Below are 18,433 nucleotides of genomic sequence, written 5' to 3' on the forward strand. Positions count from 1 at the left end.
ACTATACCCGGGGATGCTGCCAAGCATACGTTCATTTCGGCACAGACAGCTCGGATTGAATGTAAGTGCATATAAATCTATATCGCCTGTTGGTCGATCAAAATTTAAGCTGTTAATTACCGAAATGAATAGCTGAATCGGCCGCTATGCACCGTTGGCAGCATCTCCCAATGCCTAGATTAGTCACCTCGACATGGCCCCACACATGACAAATGGGCAGTGGGCACAACACCATTTAAGTGTATCCATGTGAATTCCCAAATGCAGCTCAACTCCCACCCGCGCCCCATTTCCCACACCCTTTTACATTGTTCTCATCGACTCCCCCACCCCCACACCTCCCCTCTCCCTCCCTCCCCTCCCCTCCCCCCTCTTCTCTCTCTCTCTCTCTCTCTCTCTCTCTCTCTCTACTACCACCGCCATGCAAGCACTCCAATCCTCCCCTCTCCTCCCAACAAACCCCCACCGCAAAAAACCCAATGCCTTCAAGCTCCCGGCCTCCGCCCGACCCATCACGGCCTCGGCCCCGAAGCGCGAGACGGATCCGAAGAAGCGGGTCGTGATAACGGGCGCGGGCCTTGTGTCGGTGTTCGGGAACGACGTCGACGCGTACTACGAGAAGCTGCTGGCCGGGGAGAGCGGCATAACGCTGATCGACCGGTTTGACGCGTCCAAGTTCCCGACCCGGTTCGGCGGGCAGATCCGGGGGTTCAATTCGCAAGGGTACATTGATGGGAAGAACGACAGGCGCCTGGATGATAGCCTTCGCTACTGCATTGTTGCTGGCAAGAAGGCGCTCGAAGACGCTGATCTCGCCGCCGATCGCCTCGGAACGGTCTGTTTGCTATTAATACTTGTCAATTGATGGATTTCATTTGTTTTTATCGTAGATGTAATTCTTACTCAATTGGGAAATGATTTTAACACTTCCCTTTTATCCGTTGGCACTCTTTTTTTCTTTTTCACAAGGAAAAATGACTCAAGAGGCAAGGGTAATTTATTAGTAATTCCGCATGATTAAAGACAGAAAAATGGATAAGAAGGGAGTGAGAAAATCATTTCCCAAGTCTCAAATTTTTAAGTGGTGCTCGTTTTGTTTAGCTTGTGTGTATGTAATTTGACGGGTCCCACGTCGGGGTGATAATCGAGCTGAACAAGCTTCAACAGGTGATTGTTCAAGCTTGGTTTGAAAACTTAACAAGCTTTAAAAATATGTTCGAGCTTAGTTTGTTTATGAGACGAACCGAGCTCAAACAAGCTTTAATCGAGCTGATCACAAATCGATCTCTGAGTAGCTTGGATTTTTTAAACATCACGAGTTGAACGAGCAGAGCATTCGGTTGTTTGAGCTTGTTGGTCGAAAGCTGAACGAGCTTCAAAAATATGTTTTAGCTTGGTTTGTTTATGAAGCAAACTGATCTCAAACAGGATTTAACGAGCTCATGTGAGCTCAAACTTGAGTAGTTTGGTTCGTTTATCAGCCTTAGTCACATTGATTAGAATCATGGGGCTATAAGTTTTCTGTTTACCAAATCCAAATTTTTTACCCACTCTGGTGAAGGTGGTTGTTATTAATGGTCTTCTTTTGCTTTTCGTTTTGCTGTTGTTTTTCTAAACTAACAAATATTTCTTCTAAAAGTTCACTTTAATGTACAAGGCCTCAAAAACTTTATGAAGTGCGTAGAGTTAAGGTTCTGTGTGCCTTTTAGTACGTTTCATTTGGGCTTAGTTAGTTCTAATCAAACTGTAGAATGGAGAGCACCTAAGTAATTTAGCAACTAGCCCCTTTGGATTGTGATAAAGGGAGCGATCATTGTGAGTTGGGGGAGTCTTTTCTGTGAGATTTGGTGAGAAGGGGAAAGGAGCCAATTTAAAAATGTGATGTTGGTACTTTTGTCTCCATTTCTCACCAAACTATTCAGTCCAAATGAATGATTTGGGAAGAAACTTCAATCCTTTCTTTTCTTTCCTTATCAAATCCCTCAATCCAAATTAGTGAGTTCGGAAGAAACTTTGATCCTTTCTTTTCTTTTTTTATGAAATCCCTCAATCCAAAGGAGCTAGGTGTTGTATGCAATATAGTGAAGTGATGATAGAACAGATAACTGAACAACCTTAGAGTGAAAAAATTGGCCATAAGCTCAAACCTTTTCACACTAATAGGATATTTGGGTTAACTATAACTTAGACTTATGACAATCTCAATGGAAGACTGAACTGGTGTTTGATTTCTGCATCTCTCACTCTTTATGCTTCCATTACCCCGAAAAGATAAAGAGAGATACGGTAGCTGGGTTTCATTTCCTTGCATTATGAACATTGGGGAACCTCTGCATCACTCAGGGAGCTTGACGGATATAGTTAAACAGAACAGGAAAACTGACTACAACGAATCAGTGTCTGAGATTAGTGTGTAAGGTGGGCAGTGGGTCCACATGTTAAAGGTAAAACTACTGAATCCCAATCAATGTTAGGCGCATCTTATTATCACTGGATAAGTAACAATTTTGGGGATGTTTATTACTCTTTGCAAATCCAAGGAGGAGGAATGTTTTAGCCTTCAAATGGTGGAGTGTGTGGAGGTGGGGGAGACTTCAGTGAGAAAGGAACAAATTCCTACTGTGCCATTAACTGGTTTTTGGTGCAATATCCTTAATTCTGTTCGAGATTCTGTGGAATTATACCCGTTAGTTTGGCTCAAGTATTGGAGACTTTGTTTTCCTTGGAACAACTTTCATTTCAGTGCATTCTTTCTTCCAGTATTGTTTCATCAGAATCATCACAGTTACGAAGACATAAAACTGCATTCTGGTGCTTATTAACTATGTTGAAGAAAGAACATATCTTACAGAATTAGTTTATTTCGTATTATTTGCAGATTGACAAGGAGCGAGCTGGTGTGCTTGTCGGAACAGGGATGGGTGGTCTTACAGTGTTTTCTGATGGCGTTCAGGCTCTCATAGAGAGAGGTTACAGGAAAATCACCCCATTTTTCATACCTTATGCTATAACGAACATGGGTTCTGCCTTGCTTGCAATTGAGCTTGGTTTTATGGGACCCAACTATTCAATTTCAACGGCCTGTGCTACCTCCAATTATTGCTTCTATGCTGCTGCCAATCACATCCGTCGAGGTGAGGTTGACTTGATGATTGCTGGTGGAACTGAAGCTGCCATTATTCCGATTGGCTTGGGAGGCTTCGTTGCATGTAGAGCTTTGTCTCAAAGAAACGATGATCCAAAAACTGCTTCTAGGCCATGGGATAAGGATCGAGATGGCTTTGTTATGGGTGAAGGAGCTGGAGTGTTGGTAAGTTTGCTAGTCATATGCTAGGTGGTGAAGCTCCTACGCAACTTATATGTTTTTCGGTATTGAGTGTATGAAGACCTCCTCCATTTCCAGTTCCTGGCAGCAAAAACAGGTTGCTGATCGGTCCTATTTTCATGTCTCAGAACATGATTTCGGACATCATACAGGAACATACTTGCAGAACATTTACATGGATTTTATGCAAGTAACCCATTTTGTGTAGTATTTTAATTATGTTTTCTTCCTTTTATTTTCTTTTTCTTTTTCTTTGTGAAGAGATCATTACATTTTCTTGGAAGTAACAATAAGTTTTCTGTGTAAAATATCCTTGTTTCTTGACTTTCATTGGCCACTGGATTGCTTTTGAATAACAATTTTGGTTTGAACTTTGAAGTTAGCTAATACTAGAGCAAGATAAGTATGCGCGCGCGCACACACACACACACAAAAAGAACAAAAAACAAATAACAAGTTACGTTGGAGCTGTCCTCCTTCCACCCATATACATAGTTATTGGTTGGAGGAACTTTCTCTGATTTTAATGGCATGGGGTATTATGAATTGAAACTTCGGTTGTACCCAAGGGTATACATATATAGTATCATTCAAAGTTTGTGATTACCTACTATATCCTTGGTAGGTGATGGAAAGCTTGGAACATGCAATGAAACGGGGTGCACCAATTATTGCAGAGTACTTGGGAGGTGCTGTAAATTGTGATGCTTATCATATGACAGATCCAAGAGCTGATGGACTTGGTGTATCTTCATGCATTGAAGGAAGCCTCCAAGATGCAGGTGTATCACCTGAAGAGGTAACTACTTCGTTTTACTTAAGGTGGAGTTTTCTAGTAATATGTGCTGGATTTTGCAATTTTTTTCAAAACTTTTTGAGCATGGATGCTTTCCTGGTCATTCCTTCAGCTTCAAAATCTTACTTTGATAGGTTGATGATTTTTATTGATCGTAAATTATCATCATATTTTGCACTTTTACTCCTGGATGCATGTTAAGTCATATAAAAATATGTCTTTTGCAGAATTTTATGCTTATTTCTCATTGTAGCTGTCTCGTTTTTTATTACCATTTGAACCAACACACTGAGGGCATCGCGTTGTACTATTTTGTTGAACATTGTCTTTTTTTTTTTATAAGTAAATAATTATATTAAAGAAGGCATTAATGCCACCCGTATACAAAAAAAGGCCAACAAGACGAAAAGGATTTTGTTGAACATTATCGTTGTGTATTGTGTACAAAGGCTGTTTTTTTCTTATCTCTGGCTGGGACTATTCTTCATTATTTATATGCTTACGAACTTTTACAAAATTACAATTTGGGTTAATGCACAAGTCTTGTTGATATTTTCATGTAACTATTATTGTTGATACTCTCATCTCTCATCCACAGTTGCTTCCCTCATGGCTAAAGCCTGTGCTGCTGTGCATAAAGGGCAATAAATGTTGGAATTAGCAAGCTATAGTGGCTAGATTGGATTGCATGTCTAATATTGGTAGTTGATTGCCATGCGTGGAAAGATAAATTCTGGGTCCTACATTCCATCACATTCAATTTGTAGTCTAGACTCTAGAACAAGATCTGCATGTAAGGCAGATACCAATTGTACATGTCTTCCCGCCAGCAGCTAAATTTAGTGAATTAGCTCTGAGTCCATCAAAAAGGACGACAAACTCGGCTGCTGCTTTTATATTAGTGAAGGTATAGATAAAGAGAAAACATCCTGAAATTTTACCCTTTAGTGGTAGTTTGATCCTCTTCGTGTTAAAGCAGGTGTAGCACAGCATGAGATGCTGGCATCAGAGAGGTGAGTTTTTTTTGCTGTTCACGAGGGTTTCCCGTGAGTGATCCCCATCGTTCATGTCATCCCCTGACTTGCATATGCTTAGTAATTACATGGCCTAAGCCCTTGTACAGCCTATAGGGAGAGCGAGAAATGGGATTTCACTATTGGTCCCTTGACGTATGAACTGGTTTTGACCTCCCGTATGGAATTCCTATCTTCTGGCCAACTGTGACAATCCGGCTGGTTGGGGCTTGGGAGGAGTGGGTTAAGTTTCAATTCTTTTAGTCTCACAGAGCCCTTGCCGGTAAATGGTGTATGTGCTTTTGTTTATGCATGCCTTCCACCCAAGATAGTATTATATTGTGTTGGTGGAATAAGGAGAAATAGGGCATTAGTGTTCGGTAATCATTGGCACGTTGTCGTGACTAACCTTAGGGGATGGGTTAGGGTTAATAGTGCTTGATTTCTGTTACACCAGCAAAATCAGCAGCATAAAAACTTTAAGTTACTGAAAGTCTGAAACCCTTAAATCTAATAAATCAAAGTTATCTTTGTTTCTTCAGGTTAACTACATAAATGCACATGCAACTTCCACGCCAGCTGGTGATTTAGCTGAGGTGAATGCCGTAAAGAAGGTATTCAAGAACACTTCAGAGATCAAAATGAATTCTACAAAGGTTCTCTCTCTCTCTCTCTCTCTCTCTCTCTCATGTTTGCTTGTGGATCATCTTTTCTTTTGTGCATCATCATGTATTTGGTACCTGTAGAGCAAGCATACCACATTCTTATGTTGCTTGTAGTTTTCAGATAAATGTTTTTCTTCTGATTTCTTTTCCTGTCTTTTCTTTTTCATATCAGTGTTCTTCTAAGTTGTTCTACTTTCTTTTCTTTTTTCGTATCAGTCTATGATTGGTCACTCTCTTGGAGCTGCGGGGGGTTTGGAAGCCATTGCTACAATAAAAGCCATCAACACTGGGTGGTTACATCCTACTATAAATCAATTTGTATGTTCTTCTTTCTACTTAGCAATTCCCTTTTGTTATGGGCCATATGTTTGGATCAATTGGATTGGATTGTCCTAGAAATTTACTTTAGCTGTTGTCTAACAGTCCATCTATTATTCTGCTCCCTTGTTTGTTGTAGATAGCATTTATATCACAACTTTCAACCCTAACATTATAGGTGGGAACTATTTACGTTGAGCCCCTTGTGTTTATTGAGTATGGGTTCCCCTAGGTTATAGAGCTCCCCATATATGGTAGCCGGTAGGAGACCAGGAATTGGCTTGAGATGTCGCCAAAAGTTTGTCATGGGCAGAGAAAAGTTGTCTTGCACATTCAAAGACAAAGTAATTGACAAAGTTTCACCCCCTGCAATTGTGTTGAACTCCACTTTAGCCAAATTGCCCCCAGTTTTCAAAATTTAAGCAAAACGTAATACAGATAATCTCAAGTACCAGGAGCTAATAGTCATTTACCCAACAGCAATAACTGTACAATAAGCGTACCAAAAACAAAGGTAGAATACCCTTTCACATAGCTTTATAAGAAACTATATAAATAACGAAAAGGTAACCTGCACATCCCTTGACACGGTGCAGGTTGTGCGATAAAAATTTCCAGAAGCGGCTTGTGGGAGGGAGAAGACGGTATTTATCAAAAGGGGCGAGGATGACTCTTGCTAAAAGCACTATGTCGAGTTTGCCTACTCTATTTCAGTCTTTACCATCCCAATTTCAATGGCACAACGTTAGAAAAGTTGCAGAAAGATTTCCTTTGATGTGGTGTAGGAGTAGGAGTTCAAGTATCATCTTTTAGATTGGGGTACAATTTGTTCACCTATCAGGAAATGGGGTTTGGGGTGATGAGGCTATATTCAATCAAGGTCTACTGGGGAAGTAGTTATGGAGATTCTGGTGTGAAAGAGATAGGTGGTGGAGGAATATGGTGTGTGCTAAGCACGGGGAAGGCTGGGGTGAGTGGACCTTGGGAAGGTTAAAGAAGACGTTGAACCTTTACAATCAATTCAAATAAGTCCCAACTAAATTCAAATAGAACAGGGGACCAAAACATATATCCGACTGCAATTTTAAAAGCTCTAAACTCAGTTTTAGCAATCACGGAATTCTCAGTAATTAAGTCCAGTCCTTGTTCAATACACAACAACAGTAACTACAGCACTGATAAAAGCTAATAGGAAGCCCTATCATGGATGTTTAAACTTCCACTTACAACCTTTTTCCAAGCCACAGCAATAGCAATAACCAGTTTGTCTCAACCTTGGAAAGAAACTAACGTTGAAGAGCTCCAACATTGGCATCACATGGCTTGGCATCCAACCTTATTCTCTTGTCAAATATCTAGAGATCAGTTAAAATTGTGAGTTTAAAGCCCTAACACCTTTAAATTTATGGAAAAAGTAAGTAGAAAACCTTCCTCTGGCATCAACTTACGGCTTGCTGTCTCTACTGGAGCTCCTCAGTGGATGTTGCAGCTGTGTAGGTATCTCTCTCTCGCAGTTAAAGAGCGCTATGATGAAAGAATTCCGAAGCTTTGAATTTGTTGCATCCATTAGTCTTTGTTTCTTTTTTGATCCCACAATTGCTAAATTTGCATTTCCTTGCGGACAAAGTTTTCAAAGTTGCAGAAAGGACTAGTTACATGTCTGCCTCTGTCAGGTTTAGAGACTCGCCCAGCTGTGTCCGAAATCTCTTCAGACCAAAATACATAGCAACTTTTCATACATCTCATGGCATGCCTGACACACACAGAGCTGTGATCAAGGCGTATTTGTTTCCAATACACATGGGACACAGACATGGCAGCCATTTTGGCATGATGTTTTATCAGATACTAGTATGTATACTTATGTCCAGTTTGGTTGGAGACGGGGTGAGCTTTTGGCTTATGCAAAGACGCTTGACGTAGTGATACCTTGTTGAGGATCTTCTTTCCCTTGTCTATAAAGGATTCTTGCATGGATTTCATCTAGGCCTTTTCCGTTAGTGTTTTTTTTTTTTTTTGGTCAAACGGAAATTCTTTTCCTTTAGTGTTGCCCGGTATAGTTTTTGATGCTTTCCGTTTCGTGTCAATAATACAGAACTTGGAGCCTTCTGTTGAGTTTGACACCGTCGCAAACAAAAAGCAGCAGCATGAAATCAATGTTGGTAAGAATTTCTGCATCCCCGTCCTCTTTATCTTGTTGACTTCCTATGGGCATTGGGGCAAGGAAAAAGAAAATGGAAAAGTCAAGTATCTAATGGCTTACAACGGTTAGATGTTTCAACAGTTCCATTTCCCTTTCTTTTCCTTGCCCAAATCTTTTGCCCAATTCAGCCGTGGCCCAAAAAAATCAGAAAAAGGGTAGTCAGTCCTTCTGGTAGATCTGATAAATTTCTTTAACTGGGGCATCTGGGTTAACTGACGTAAACCTATTGTCATATTCAGCTATTTCGAATTCGTTTGGCTTTGGTGGACACAACTCCGTCGTGGCCTTTTCTGCATTCAAGCCCTGATCAAGCTTGCCCTAATTCTGGTAACCAGAGCAAATCTTGGTTGTTCGACGATAACTAAAATTTTCAGAGGCTGCTTTGTCTTGCTTCTCGAGCATTGGTGGTTATTTATGTAGAACGAATCTAGCTTTTATTATTGTCCTTTTTTCTTTTTTTTTCCTTTTTTATGTATGCGAGCGAATATGTTGTCCAAGTCGAGAATGAAATTTTGTTCCTTTGAATTGTACCGGGGGCGATGGGTATCATCAATTACGAAATTGCCCACCTATTTTAGGTTGCTTTTAGATAGGAGCGTCAAACGGGTGAATTTGGGTATTCTGTCTGAAAGTTGTAGACGAGATTGACGCTCCCTTGCCTGTGGTATGAATGTGATGAGACCAAATCTCACTTGTGACAGAAATAAACAGTTAAAGCAATTGAATAGTGCTCTTCTGGTACTCCTTTTGTTTTGCCCGTCTTTTTTTTAAGGTCTGTTTGTTGCACTTTATCGTTATTATTAAAGAATTCTACTCTTCCACAAAAGAGAAAAAAGGAAGCAAAAAAAAAAAAAAAGGGAAAACAAAGTGGATAAGTATAGACATGTAATCGATATCTTATTTTTTGTCAAGTCTAAATTTGTCTCCATATTTACGTAGAGATGCAGAAGGAATCAACAAGGTCAGAATGAGGGGCAGTGGCACCACAATTTTAATTCCCTAAATTGGTCAATTTAGTTAAAAAAAAGAAAAAAAGGAAGTATCGTTGTGCACTGTTGGATCCAAGGTTTTAAATCTGTATGTGTACCAGAATTTACCAAATTCCATACCCTACATCTTCATTCGTTCGGGCTAAGATACCAGTTGATATCGGACTACTTTAAATTTACTGTTCTTTTAGATACATGTCTGTGTTTTATGCTAAATTTTTTTATTTCGAAAAATAACACTAAATAGCAATAAATCCGAAAAAGGTATTTTATCTAATCGGTAGCGGACCGTACCACGCCAATGGAAAAATCAGTAATCAAGCTGATACAATATTTATATTAGATCTCTTCATAAATATGTTGATGGCCGGCTACATGTTAAAAGACTCGTACGATTCTCGCAGACATCTTCGTACAATAATATTAACAACGGCTCCGAACGGAATTATGTCAGTGGTTGTATTTAAAAATTGTGTTTGTGGATTTTTTTTTCATCTGCCGGATCCTGTTTGCATCACGTGGCGGGGGCACTTCAGTAGTTTTTCCCAACCATGGTTTTCCCGCCGAACGGGAAACCCACAATCACTACTTCCCGCCAAAACCAAAACCAAAACCAAAACCTAGGTTGAAAAAACGGGCACCACTTTCTCTCTCCTCTCGCCTCTACTCCTCCCTGCAAATCTCTCTCTCTCTCTCTCTCTCTAGGCACGCAGACATTGGCGAGGCCAAGCGATGGACGTCAGCGAGGAACTGAGGGCTGCGCACAAGCAAACGTTTCGCAAATTCTTCGACCAAGATGTAACTTTACTAATCTCTCTCTCTCTCTCTCTCTCTCTCTCTCTCTCTCTCTACATGTGTTGATTTACATACAAGAAATTCTTTAACAGGAATGGAAGGACATTTACACTCACGAGATAAAAAACATGATGCATCACAAGCGCCGCCGCCTCATCCTCAACATCTCCCATTTCTTCGCTCACGAGGAAGGTCACTTGGCTCGCAGGTATATATCCATATGTATATATATACACATATCTATATGACATATTTGGCTTGGTTACAAGACAAACCGATCTCAAACGATCTTTAATTGAGCCGGCTCACGAACGATCTCGAGAAGCTTAAATTTTTTAAACATCATAAGTCGAATGATTTGAGCAGTTGTTTGTTCGAGTTTGGTTCAAAACCTTAACGGGTTTCGAAAAGAAGTTCAAGCTTGGTTAGTTTATGTAACTAACCGATCTTAATCGAGCTAACACAAACTCGAGGGTTTGGTTCGTCTATCAGCCCTATCTGAGATCTTTACCCTGCAGGGTAGGAATGGGTCCAGATTGGCTTTACATTGTAGTGGTTCATTGCAACCCAAAAAATAGAGGAGAACGAAATTTTCAGACATGTAATGTAATTTAGACCTATGTTTATTTAAGTCTCTTATGTGTTCCAATTACCAGGCTGCTCCAAATTCCAGGTGAGTACATGCAAGCCCTATGTGATGCGGTCACGGAATTTGCCCGCAGCCTTGATCCCAAGTACTTGAAGGAAGGGGAGCAAGTGCTTGTCGGCTTTGAGGGGCCTTTTGTGTCACGCCGTGTTACCCCACGAGATCTCCTCTCCAGCTTTATTGGTTCCTTGGTCTGCGTTGTGGGGATAGTCACCAAATGTACATTCTTTTCCCTCATTTTGGTTTTCCTTATCCAGTTAACTGCGTTTGGTATGTTTGTTAAGGTGTTTGAAATATTGGGGTTTTGGTAATAAAGTTGATGGTGCAGTCAGTTTGGAATTGATGAAGTGAATCAGATTCATTATCTGTATGTAAACACGCAGATAATATTGGGATGATTAGAAAATGAAGTTATTCCCATTAAAAGAAGAACTTGGAGTTATCAAGTATCTATGGGGAATAAAATGGAGAAAATCTTATGTTAATTTGCAAGGGAAAAAGTAAATTTGTGTTGGCGGAAAGGACAATGTGGGCCTCTGGCTATATATTTCGTTGATTATTTAAGGTGATTCCAGGAATTATCTCTATGATGCAGACCTATTTCAAATATTTGGAAGGAAAAAACCAGAGTTTTTCTTCACTTGGTTAAAGAAAGAAGGATGCATTTTAAAATTTCTGTCTACTTTGAAAAGTTTGGTACCTAATATGTGTGCCTTTTGCATTTTAAACTTTGGTCCTGCAGATTGTAAAATTGGGACCAGGGCCACAAGGCTAATATTTACAGTTGAGCTGCCACTGCTAATTTCTCTTACCTAACGGCCCAGAAATTAGTCTTTTGTCTATTTGTTCTTCTACCTTAAAAGGTGGCATGAAGTGGGGATTATTGTTGCAATCACGAACCCTTCATATATGTTTGTTTTCCTAATCGTTTGAGAGAATTACACTACAATATTTAGTACATTGTTTAGTGAAAGTGACAGTTTATATGCAACTTTTTGTTATAGGATACTCCTACCAGTTATGTCTATGAGGAAAAACATGGCATCTTATCAATCATTGATAAATAACAGTAGCAGATTGAGTGAATGAAGGAAAGTTCTATTGATCAACCATAGGCCATGAATAGCTGCAATTTAGGTGAATAAGGTATCTAAATTTCTGAAAAGTGGGCATGAAATATGTGAAAGGGTACCGTAAGTGGGAACACATGAAATGTGTACGGGATCCTAATTATTTTTTAGTTATCCCCCCCTAAACTACCGCCCTGTGGGCGGTCTTGAGTATGACCATGCTATAAATTAGAATGTCTCTTGCAGAGATCAATAGTTGAACTGAACAAGTAATCCCATTGGTAGTTTGTTTTACTCCCCAATTATCACTCTATGAATTTTAGCTACTTATGTCACATATTGACTAGTGGAACTAAACAGATTAAAAAAAAAAGTTAGCAACATTGTGCTTTTTATATGGTACCTCTCATATCCTCTATGATGATACGATGTATAACCATCTTGTTAGTTTTCCACCCTCAGGTTCTCTTGTAAGGCCAAAGGTTGTCAAGAGTGTTCATTTCTGCCCTGTAACTAGTGCATTCACTACTCGTGAATATCGAGACATAACATCCAATATGGGCTTGCCCACAGGGTCTGTGTATCCAACACGGGTAATCTATCTTTTGCTTTCAGTCTCTTAAAATTCTTTTTGCAAGATACGGTGTTTTTAAAGTGGTTAGTTTTTCCAGGATGACAATGGGAATTTGTTGGTGACTGAGTACGGGTTGTGCAAGTACAAAGACCATCAAATTATTTCGATGCAAGAGGTGCCTGAGAATTCTGCTCCTGGCCAGCTTCCACGAACTGTGGACGTCATAGTTGAGGATGACCTGGTGGATTCATGTAAACCTGGTGATCGTGTGGCAATGGTAGGGATTTATAAAGCTCTTCCTGGGAAAAGCAAGGGCAGTGTCAATGGGGTGTTCAGGTTGGTTTAGTCGGATTCACTATTTTGTATCTGTATTCATTAAGTCCTGTGGTACAGAACCTTAATCTCGTGAATCACATCTTTCTAGGACTGTGCTTATAGCCAACAATGTTGCTCTGTTGAACAAAGAGGCCAATGCACCAATCTACACTCCAGAGGATATTAACAACATTAAGAAAGTGTCTGAAAGAGATGATATCCTTGACCTACTTGCTAATTCAGTGGCACCATCTATACATGGGCATTTGTGGATAAAGAAAGCAGTAATTTTACTGATGCTAGGTGGAACTGAAAAGAACTTAAAAAATGGGACCCACTTGCGAGGGTGAGTATCGCTTTATTCTTCAGCATTGTACTTGACTGAATAAACCTGTTTCCATTTTTCCATATTGCTCAATTCAGTATCTTGTTTTTGAGTCTTGTCTTCCTATATCCTGTTTCTTTAGTGACATAAACATGATGATGGTTGGTGACCCTTCTGTTGCAAAGTCTCAACTGTTGAGAGCAATTATGAACATTGCTCCTTTGGCCATATCAACAAATGGTCGGGGTTCATCTGGTGTTGGCTTGACTGCTGCAGTTACTACAGATCAAGAAACTGGTAATACTTTTTCATGGGCTCTCGCATCTTAGGACCATAGAGTATTTTCCTTCATAGTTTGTTTGAATGTCCTTCATAGTTTGTTTGAACGAAAGTAGTTTTCCTATGAATAGGAGAAAGAAGGCTAGAAGCTGGTGCAATGGTTCTCGCCGATCGAGGTGTTGTTTGTATTGATGAGTTTGACAAGATGAATGATCAAGATCGTGTTGCTATACATGAAGTCATGGAGCAGCAGACTGTTACAATTGCTAAAGCTGGCATCCATGCATCACTAAATGCTCGATGCAGCGTGGTAGCAGCTGCAAATCCTATATACGGAACTGTAAGTTGTGTTATTTGCTAATTTCAATGCATCAATACTTGTTAGTCCCCACATCCCTTAACTTTAGTCTGTTGTCCTGTTTTGCTTGTCCCATTGTATGTGTCCACTTTGAAAACTCAACGTACAAATTATCACCATACCCATTTTACCCTTCTCTATTGAGTTCTGTATTCAAAATTTCAAACTCACACGGATGACTAAAGGGTAACTTTGGCAACTTGCAACGTTTAACGTGTAATAATTGTCTCCTTATGTAGCTGGATTCCCCAAAAAAGGACCTATTAACGGATGGATGGAGTAATCAACATGGGCACTTTGCCCTCAAAAATAACTCTAGCTGGGTTTAGCATCTTTTTCTTTTATGTCTGGTCTTAACATCTTCTTGGATGTATGTGCAGTATGACCGTTCACTAACTCCAACCAAGAATATTGGACTCCCAGATTCTTTGCTTTCTCGCTTTGATTTACTGTTTATCGTGTTGGATCAAATGGATCCTGATATCGACCGTCAAATTTCGGACCACGTCTTGCGCATGCATCAGTTCCGATCCACCATAGACGAAGGTAGGTGAGCAGTATTATATTAGTTGAAAAGGTCTTTGGCATTTTCAATACATTTGATAAGGCTCACGTGAAACTACTCATTTAGGTGGGGCAACACTTGATGGGAGCTCAAGGTATGGAGGGGAAGAAGAAGCTGAGACAGGTTCATCTGTTTATGTAAAGTACAACCGAATGCTACATGGGAAGAGGACAGAACGTGGTCGAAAACGTGACACCCTCACTATCAAGTTTCTTAAAAAGTATATTCATTATGCAAAGCATAGAATTCAGCCAGAACTGACTGATGAGGTGCTGATTGTTTCTCACATCAATTGGTCTTTCCTTTCAATTGTCAATTTGCTATATCCTATTCATGCAAAAGTCTGCCAAATGTATTTGTTTCCATGCAGTTTCTATCGGTGGCCGTTGGACTTGTTTCCTCCATGCACCTTAGATTTGCTAGATTTTCCTTGTGCACTTTCTAATGCTGTCCATCTACAGGCATCTGATAACATTGCAACTGCATATGCAGAGCTCAGAAATGCCAGTTCAAATGCAAAGGTTAGTATTGAATATTGCTATTCAAGCAAGCATATCAGATGCTAAGGTTCTATGGCTGTTGCTTAAATCGTCTCTTACAAAGTTCTCTTTTTAGACTGGGGGAGGAACACTTCCAATAACTGCCAGAACCTTAGAAACCATGATACGGCTCTCTACTGCTCATGCCAAGCTAAAGTTGAGCAGACAGGTATGAGATTTTATTGCATGTCAATTGGAACCTATGCAATTATCCTGAAGTGCAAATTTATTGTCATCTTGGACCTGATAAGGCTTGTGTCTGAGAATATAGAGATCATTAAATGATGTAGCTCTAACCAGTTTATTGCTATTAACCTTCTGGTTCTTGTTATTTCCGTATGTGAAGTTCTCATATTGGATTGGTCATTCATGACACCCAATTATGTTTAGTTGATTTAACCTGTTGAGTGTTAACACCTGCTTCTAGATACTTACTTTGTCTTGGGCGGCAGGTTCTAAAGTCCGATGTTGAGGCAGCCCTTAAAGTTCTAAACTTTGCCATATATCACCAAGAGTTGAATGAAATGGACGAGCGTGAGGAAGGAAGAGAAAGGGAGTTGGAGAGAAGACGCAAAGCTGACCACGATGGTGGTGATGATGGTAGAGCTGACCGAAATGGTGCAAATGGTGGCAGAGCTGATCATGATGGTACTTTTGTTGGAGGAGGGTGAGTGCAATACTTTTCCTATGCAAATCACTTAATGTGAAAACTTGTACATGTGCTTTCTATTTACTATTTCGTAAGCAAGCGGGCCATCTGATGGACTAAATAATCATCCTTTGTTTCTTTTGTTTACACATTTTTGTTTAATTTAATTCAATCCTCATAGCGCTGATAGGTAGGAATCTTTAGGTCAGTTCTTTATTCTTTCTCACTTTTTGTTGCTTTATCCCTTTGTCCAAGCATGTGAAAGGATATTGGTTTCTATGTGTTGTCCAGAAGGAACTATTTTGCGTGAATTTGAAATCAATAGACCCAGTTTTCCTCTTCTGTATGACTAATGCTTCATAACTGTTTGAAACTTGGTTTAGTGTTATTTCTCTTCCCCTCAATTTTGGTAGTATGTATTACCTTTGGAAAAGTGTAGAGCAATCCAATGATCCGCTGACTACATTCTAGATTAAGTGCAAATTTTACTCTTGAAATGTAATAGTTTGGGGTAGAAACACTACTCTTCAAAATGTAGTATAAAGAAACAGGAAAGCATAAAAGAACTTAACTATTCCATAAGTTTTTTTTTCTTAATTTTCTTGATTCTCTTGCACATAGAAGTCATCTAGTACAATGGTGCTATGGGGAAGTATTTTGGAATACATGAACGGAGCCTTAACTGCCCTTAAGTGCTAGTATTGCATTGTAAAAAAAGAAAAAAGGAAGGTCATGATTTAGCAAACAAAGGTTGTTTATTTACTGCCAAGCTTTCTTGGAAAGCAATTGTTATTGCATTTATAGTAGATACAGATAAATATTAAAGCCTTAAATCGAACATTCTACTTTGTTGGGAAAATCAGTAGTTGCGCCATTAATTAGACAGATTAAGGCTGAAGATTCATAATGTAGCATCCCTTAGAGAAGAGCGTATAGATTCTTAATTGAGAAATCACGTGGACGATATGATATTATATGAACATCTTCGCCATCTATTTTCTTAGCCCATGCACTTCTCCTGCTGTGAACTATGTTATGTGGTTAAGCAAGTTAACCAAACTGCCAAAGCCCATATACTTAAGTTTCTGATTGGTAGGTTCCTTACTTTGCTGAGGTATTACACTATTAGTTGTGTTTTCCGTTGGAGATATATCGTGAATTTATTATTTTATTTCTGAAATACTTCTTTTACTTTTCCCACCGTGTAGGACTGCAGCCATGGAGGTAGACGAGCCTCCTGCAACTCAATCTAGTGTGGATGTATCCCCAGAAAGGTTTGTGACATGAACCATTGAGCAACAATTTGTTTGTCTATAGTGAATTTGCTACTGTTCCTTGTATTAGAGTAGTTAACAATGCTTCCTCCCTTGCAGAATAGAAGCATTCAATACTTTGTTCGGTCAGCATGTACGTGAACACCACTTGGATCGCATATCTATTGGTGATATTCAAACTGCTGTTAACAGCCGGGCAGCTGTAGCCTACACGGAGGCGGAGTTAATGTTCTTGTTGGAGGTAAGCTCATTTTTCCGAGTATATTAGTTGACATGGCGAACAATGAAATGTTATATTTTCAAGTATAACAATCTGGTGAAACTAGTTTCAATTCCAACTTGCGTTACTCAAAAGATTAACTCATACCGGAAGTTCATATATTTTTTTTTTTGCAGAAACTGGGTGATGGCAAAATTATGATCCATGAGGACACAGTCTATATATTGTGATCAAGTGGAACATCCTCTCAGTACTCAATGGTACCTCTCTTTTTTTGTTGTAACATCAATCTTTTATGGTCATTGCAAAAAATCCTTTCTGGGCTTCCACCTGGTTATGCAATTGATTTGGTCTACTTGTTTATCGACCTATTGTACTTGACCTCAAAGCTTGTACATTTTAATTTTCTGAAATACACCATGTTTGCTTGCAATTCAGGACGTTGTTTTGGTTAGTCATTTAGTGCTCTGTCAAATTGATTCCAGAAACTACAACCATATAGAGTAGTGACTTTCTAGCAGATGAATGACAGGAACTGTAATGACCCGCACCCGCCCCAACTGAACCTGCTTAACTCTTAGCCTAACCACATAGCTTTTTAGATTAACCTCGGGTTATACAGTAGTTGGTTGGAATCTCTTATAAATTACTTTACTTTTCCCCATTTCCCCGATGTGGGACTTATGGGCTGGGGTCTCACAATCTTCCCATCTTATGGTGTAACGTCCCCATTGCATTGGCCCAACAACCTTCCCCTGGTGGTCATGGCGTGACACTTAGTTCTGTACAGTACAATTAGTGTACTTGTACTAAATTCTAGATGTGGTCCCTACCATGTAGACCAGAGTTGTGCTCTGATACCAACTATAATGACCCGTCCTAGCTGACCTGCATAACTCTTAGTCTAACCGCGTGACTCAAAAGGTTAACCTCAGGTTATATAATAGCTGGTTGAAATCTTTTATAAATTACTTTACTTTTTCCCCATTTCCCGGATGTGGGACTTATGGACTGGGGTCTCACTATCTCCCCATCTGTGAATGATTTCAGGAAGCGTATCTATTGCCAAAGCAACATGGTAGCTGTCTCATTTGGAGGAAGCTGTGGCAAAGGCTCTGTCTATTCTTGTGCTTGAATGTTGATTTTTTGGAGTCGCAAAACTGATCCAATTATGTTGTAATGGTGCACTTATTCAACTTGGATAACACTGAGAATAGCTCTTATTTGACAACGGCATTTGACATTGGTCATCCTTTCAAATCGACAAACTAATGTGATAACGACCTCGGATCACTGTACACTGAGGACGAAAGCAGAAGCACAATAAGAGGTTGACGACTTAAAGTTGCAGGGCTTAGGTGATCGAGAAGAATGCAGCCAATGTTGCCTCTTTAGTCTTTGCTCAGGCATTCTTCTTTATCACCTAAGCACTGCAACTTTAAGTCAATCTCTATTTGCAAAATAAGTTTGCTCCAAGTGGCTGGCCTGTCCTCTCCAATTGCTTGGATCACTGTA

The 18,433-nt window shown here is 39.7% G+C and overlaps 2 protein-coding genes across 2 annotated transcripts; both read left to right on the forward strand.

The window, feature by feature from the left end:
* The first annotated feature begins 268 nt into the window (after positions 1-268).
* Positions 269-9,061, forward strand: LOC131312416 (3-oxoacyl-[acyl-carrier-protein] synthase I, chloroplastic). The gene is made up of 7 exons (XM_058340137.1): positions 269-835; positions 2,879-3,310; positions 3,951-4,124; positions 5,677-5,790; positions 6,016-6,117; positions 8,213-8,279; positions 8,560-9,061. The coding sequence occupies exons 1-7, from the start codon at positions 422-424 to the stop codon at positions 8,625-8,627; spliced, it is 1,371 nt and encodes a 456-aa protein (XP_058196120.1). The 5' UTR covers positions 269-421; the 3' UTR covers positions 8,628-9,061.
* An 859-nt stretch (positions 9,062-9,920) lies between these two features.
* Positions 9,921-18,214, forward strand: LOC131312419 (DNA replication licensing factor MCM3 homolog 2). Its single transcript, XM_058340143.1, has 17 exons — positions 9,921-10,107; positions 10,197-10,312; positions 10,761-10,969; positions 12,283-12,413; positions 12,492-12,730; positions 12,819-13,055; positions 13,177-13,331; positions 13,445-13,653; positions 14,052-14,217; positions 14,303-14,505; positions 14,698-14,757; positions 14,852-14,944; positions 15,228-15,442; positions 16,633-16,698; positions 16,798-16,939; positions 17,095-17,178; positions 17,969-18,214. Exons 1-16 carry the CDS (start codon positions 10,042-10,044, stop codon positions 17,146-17,148), a joined length of 2,361 nt encoding a protein of 786 aa, XP_058196126.1. The 5' UTR covers positions 9,921-10,041; the 3' UTR covers positions 17,149-17,178; positions 17,969-18,214.
* Positions 18,215-18,433: the final 219 nt, after the last annotated feature.

This window comes from Rhododendron vialii, chromosome 13a, assembly GCF_030253575.1.
Source record: "Rhododendron vialii isolate Sample 1 chromosome 13a, ASM3025357v1".
NCBI classification, from domain to species: domain Eukaryota; kingdom Viridiplantae; phylum Streptophyta; class Magnoliopsida; order Ericales; family Ericaceae; genus Rhododendron; species Rhododendron vialii.

What these genes read in the sequence shown, in the direction of transcription:
- LOC131312416 (XM_058340137.1), top strand. Translation starts at nt 422, where the DNA reads ATGCAAGCACTCCAATCCTCCCCTCTCCTCCCAACAAACCCCCACCGC. An exon ending in ATCCTACTATAAATCAATTT is followed by an intron (nt 6,118 to 8,212) that starts GTATGTTCTTCT and finishes TCAATAATACAG; the next exon opens with AACTTGGAGCCTTCTGTTGA. An exon ending in GCAGCATGAAATCAATGTTG is followed by an intron (nt 8,280 to 8,559) that starts GTAAGAATTTCT and finishes TGTCATATTCAG; the next exon opens with CTATTTCGAATTCGTTTGGC.
- LOC131312419 (XM_058340143.1), top strand. Translation starts at nt 10,042, where the DNA reads ATGGACGTCAGCGAGGAACTGAGGGCTGCGCACAAGCAAACGTTTCGC. An exon ending in GCAAATTCTTCGACCAAGAT is followed by an intron (nt 10,108 to 10,196) that starts GTAACTTTACTA and finishes ATTCTTTAACAG; the next exon opens with GAATGGAAGGACATTTACAC. An exon ending in AATGGGACCCACTTGCGAGG is followed by an intron (nt 13,056 to 13,176) that starts GTGAGTATCGCT and finishes CTGTTTCTTTAG; the next exon opens with TGACATAAACATGATGATGG.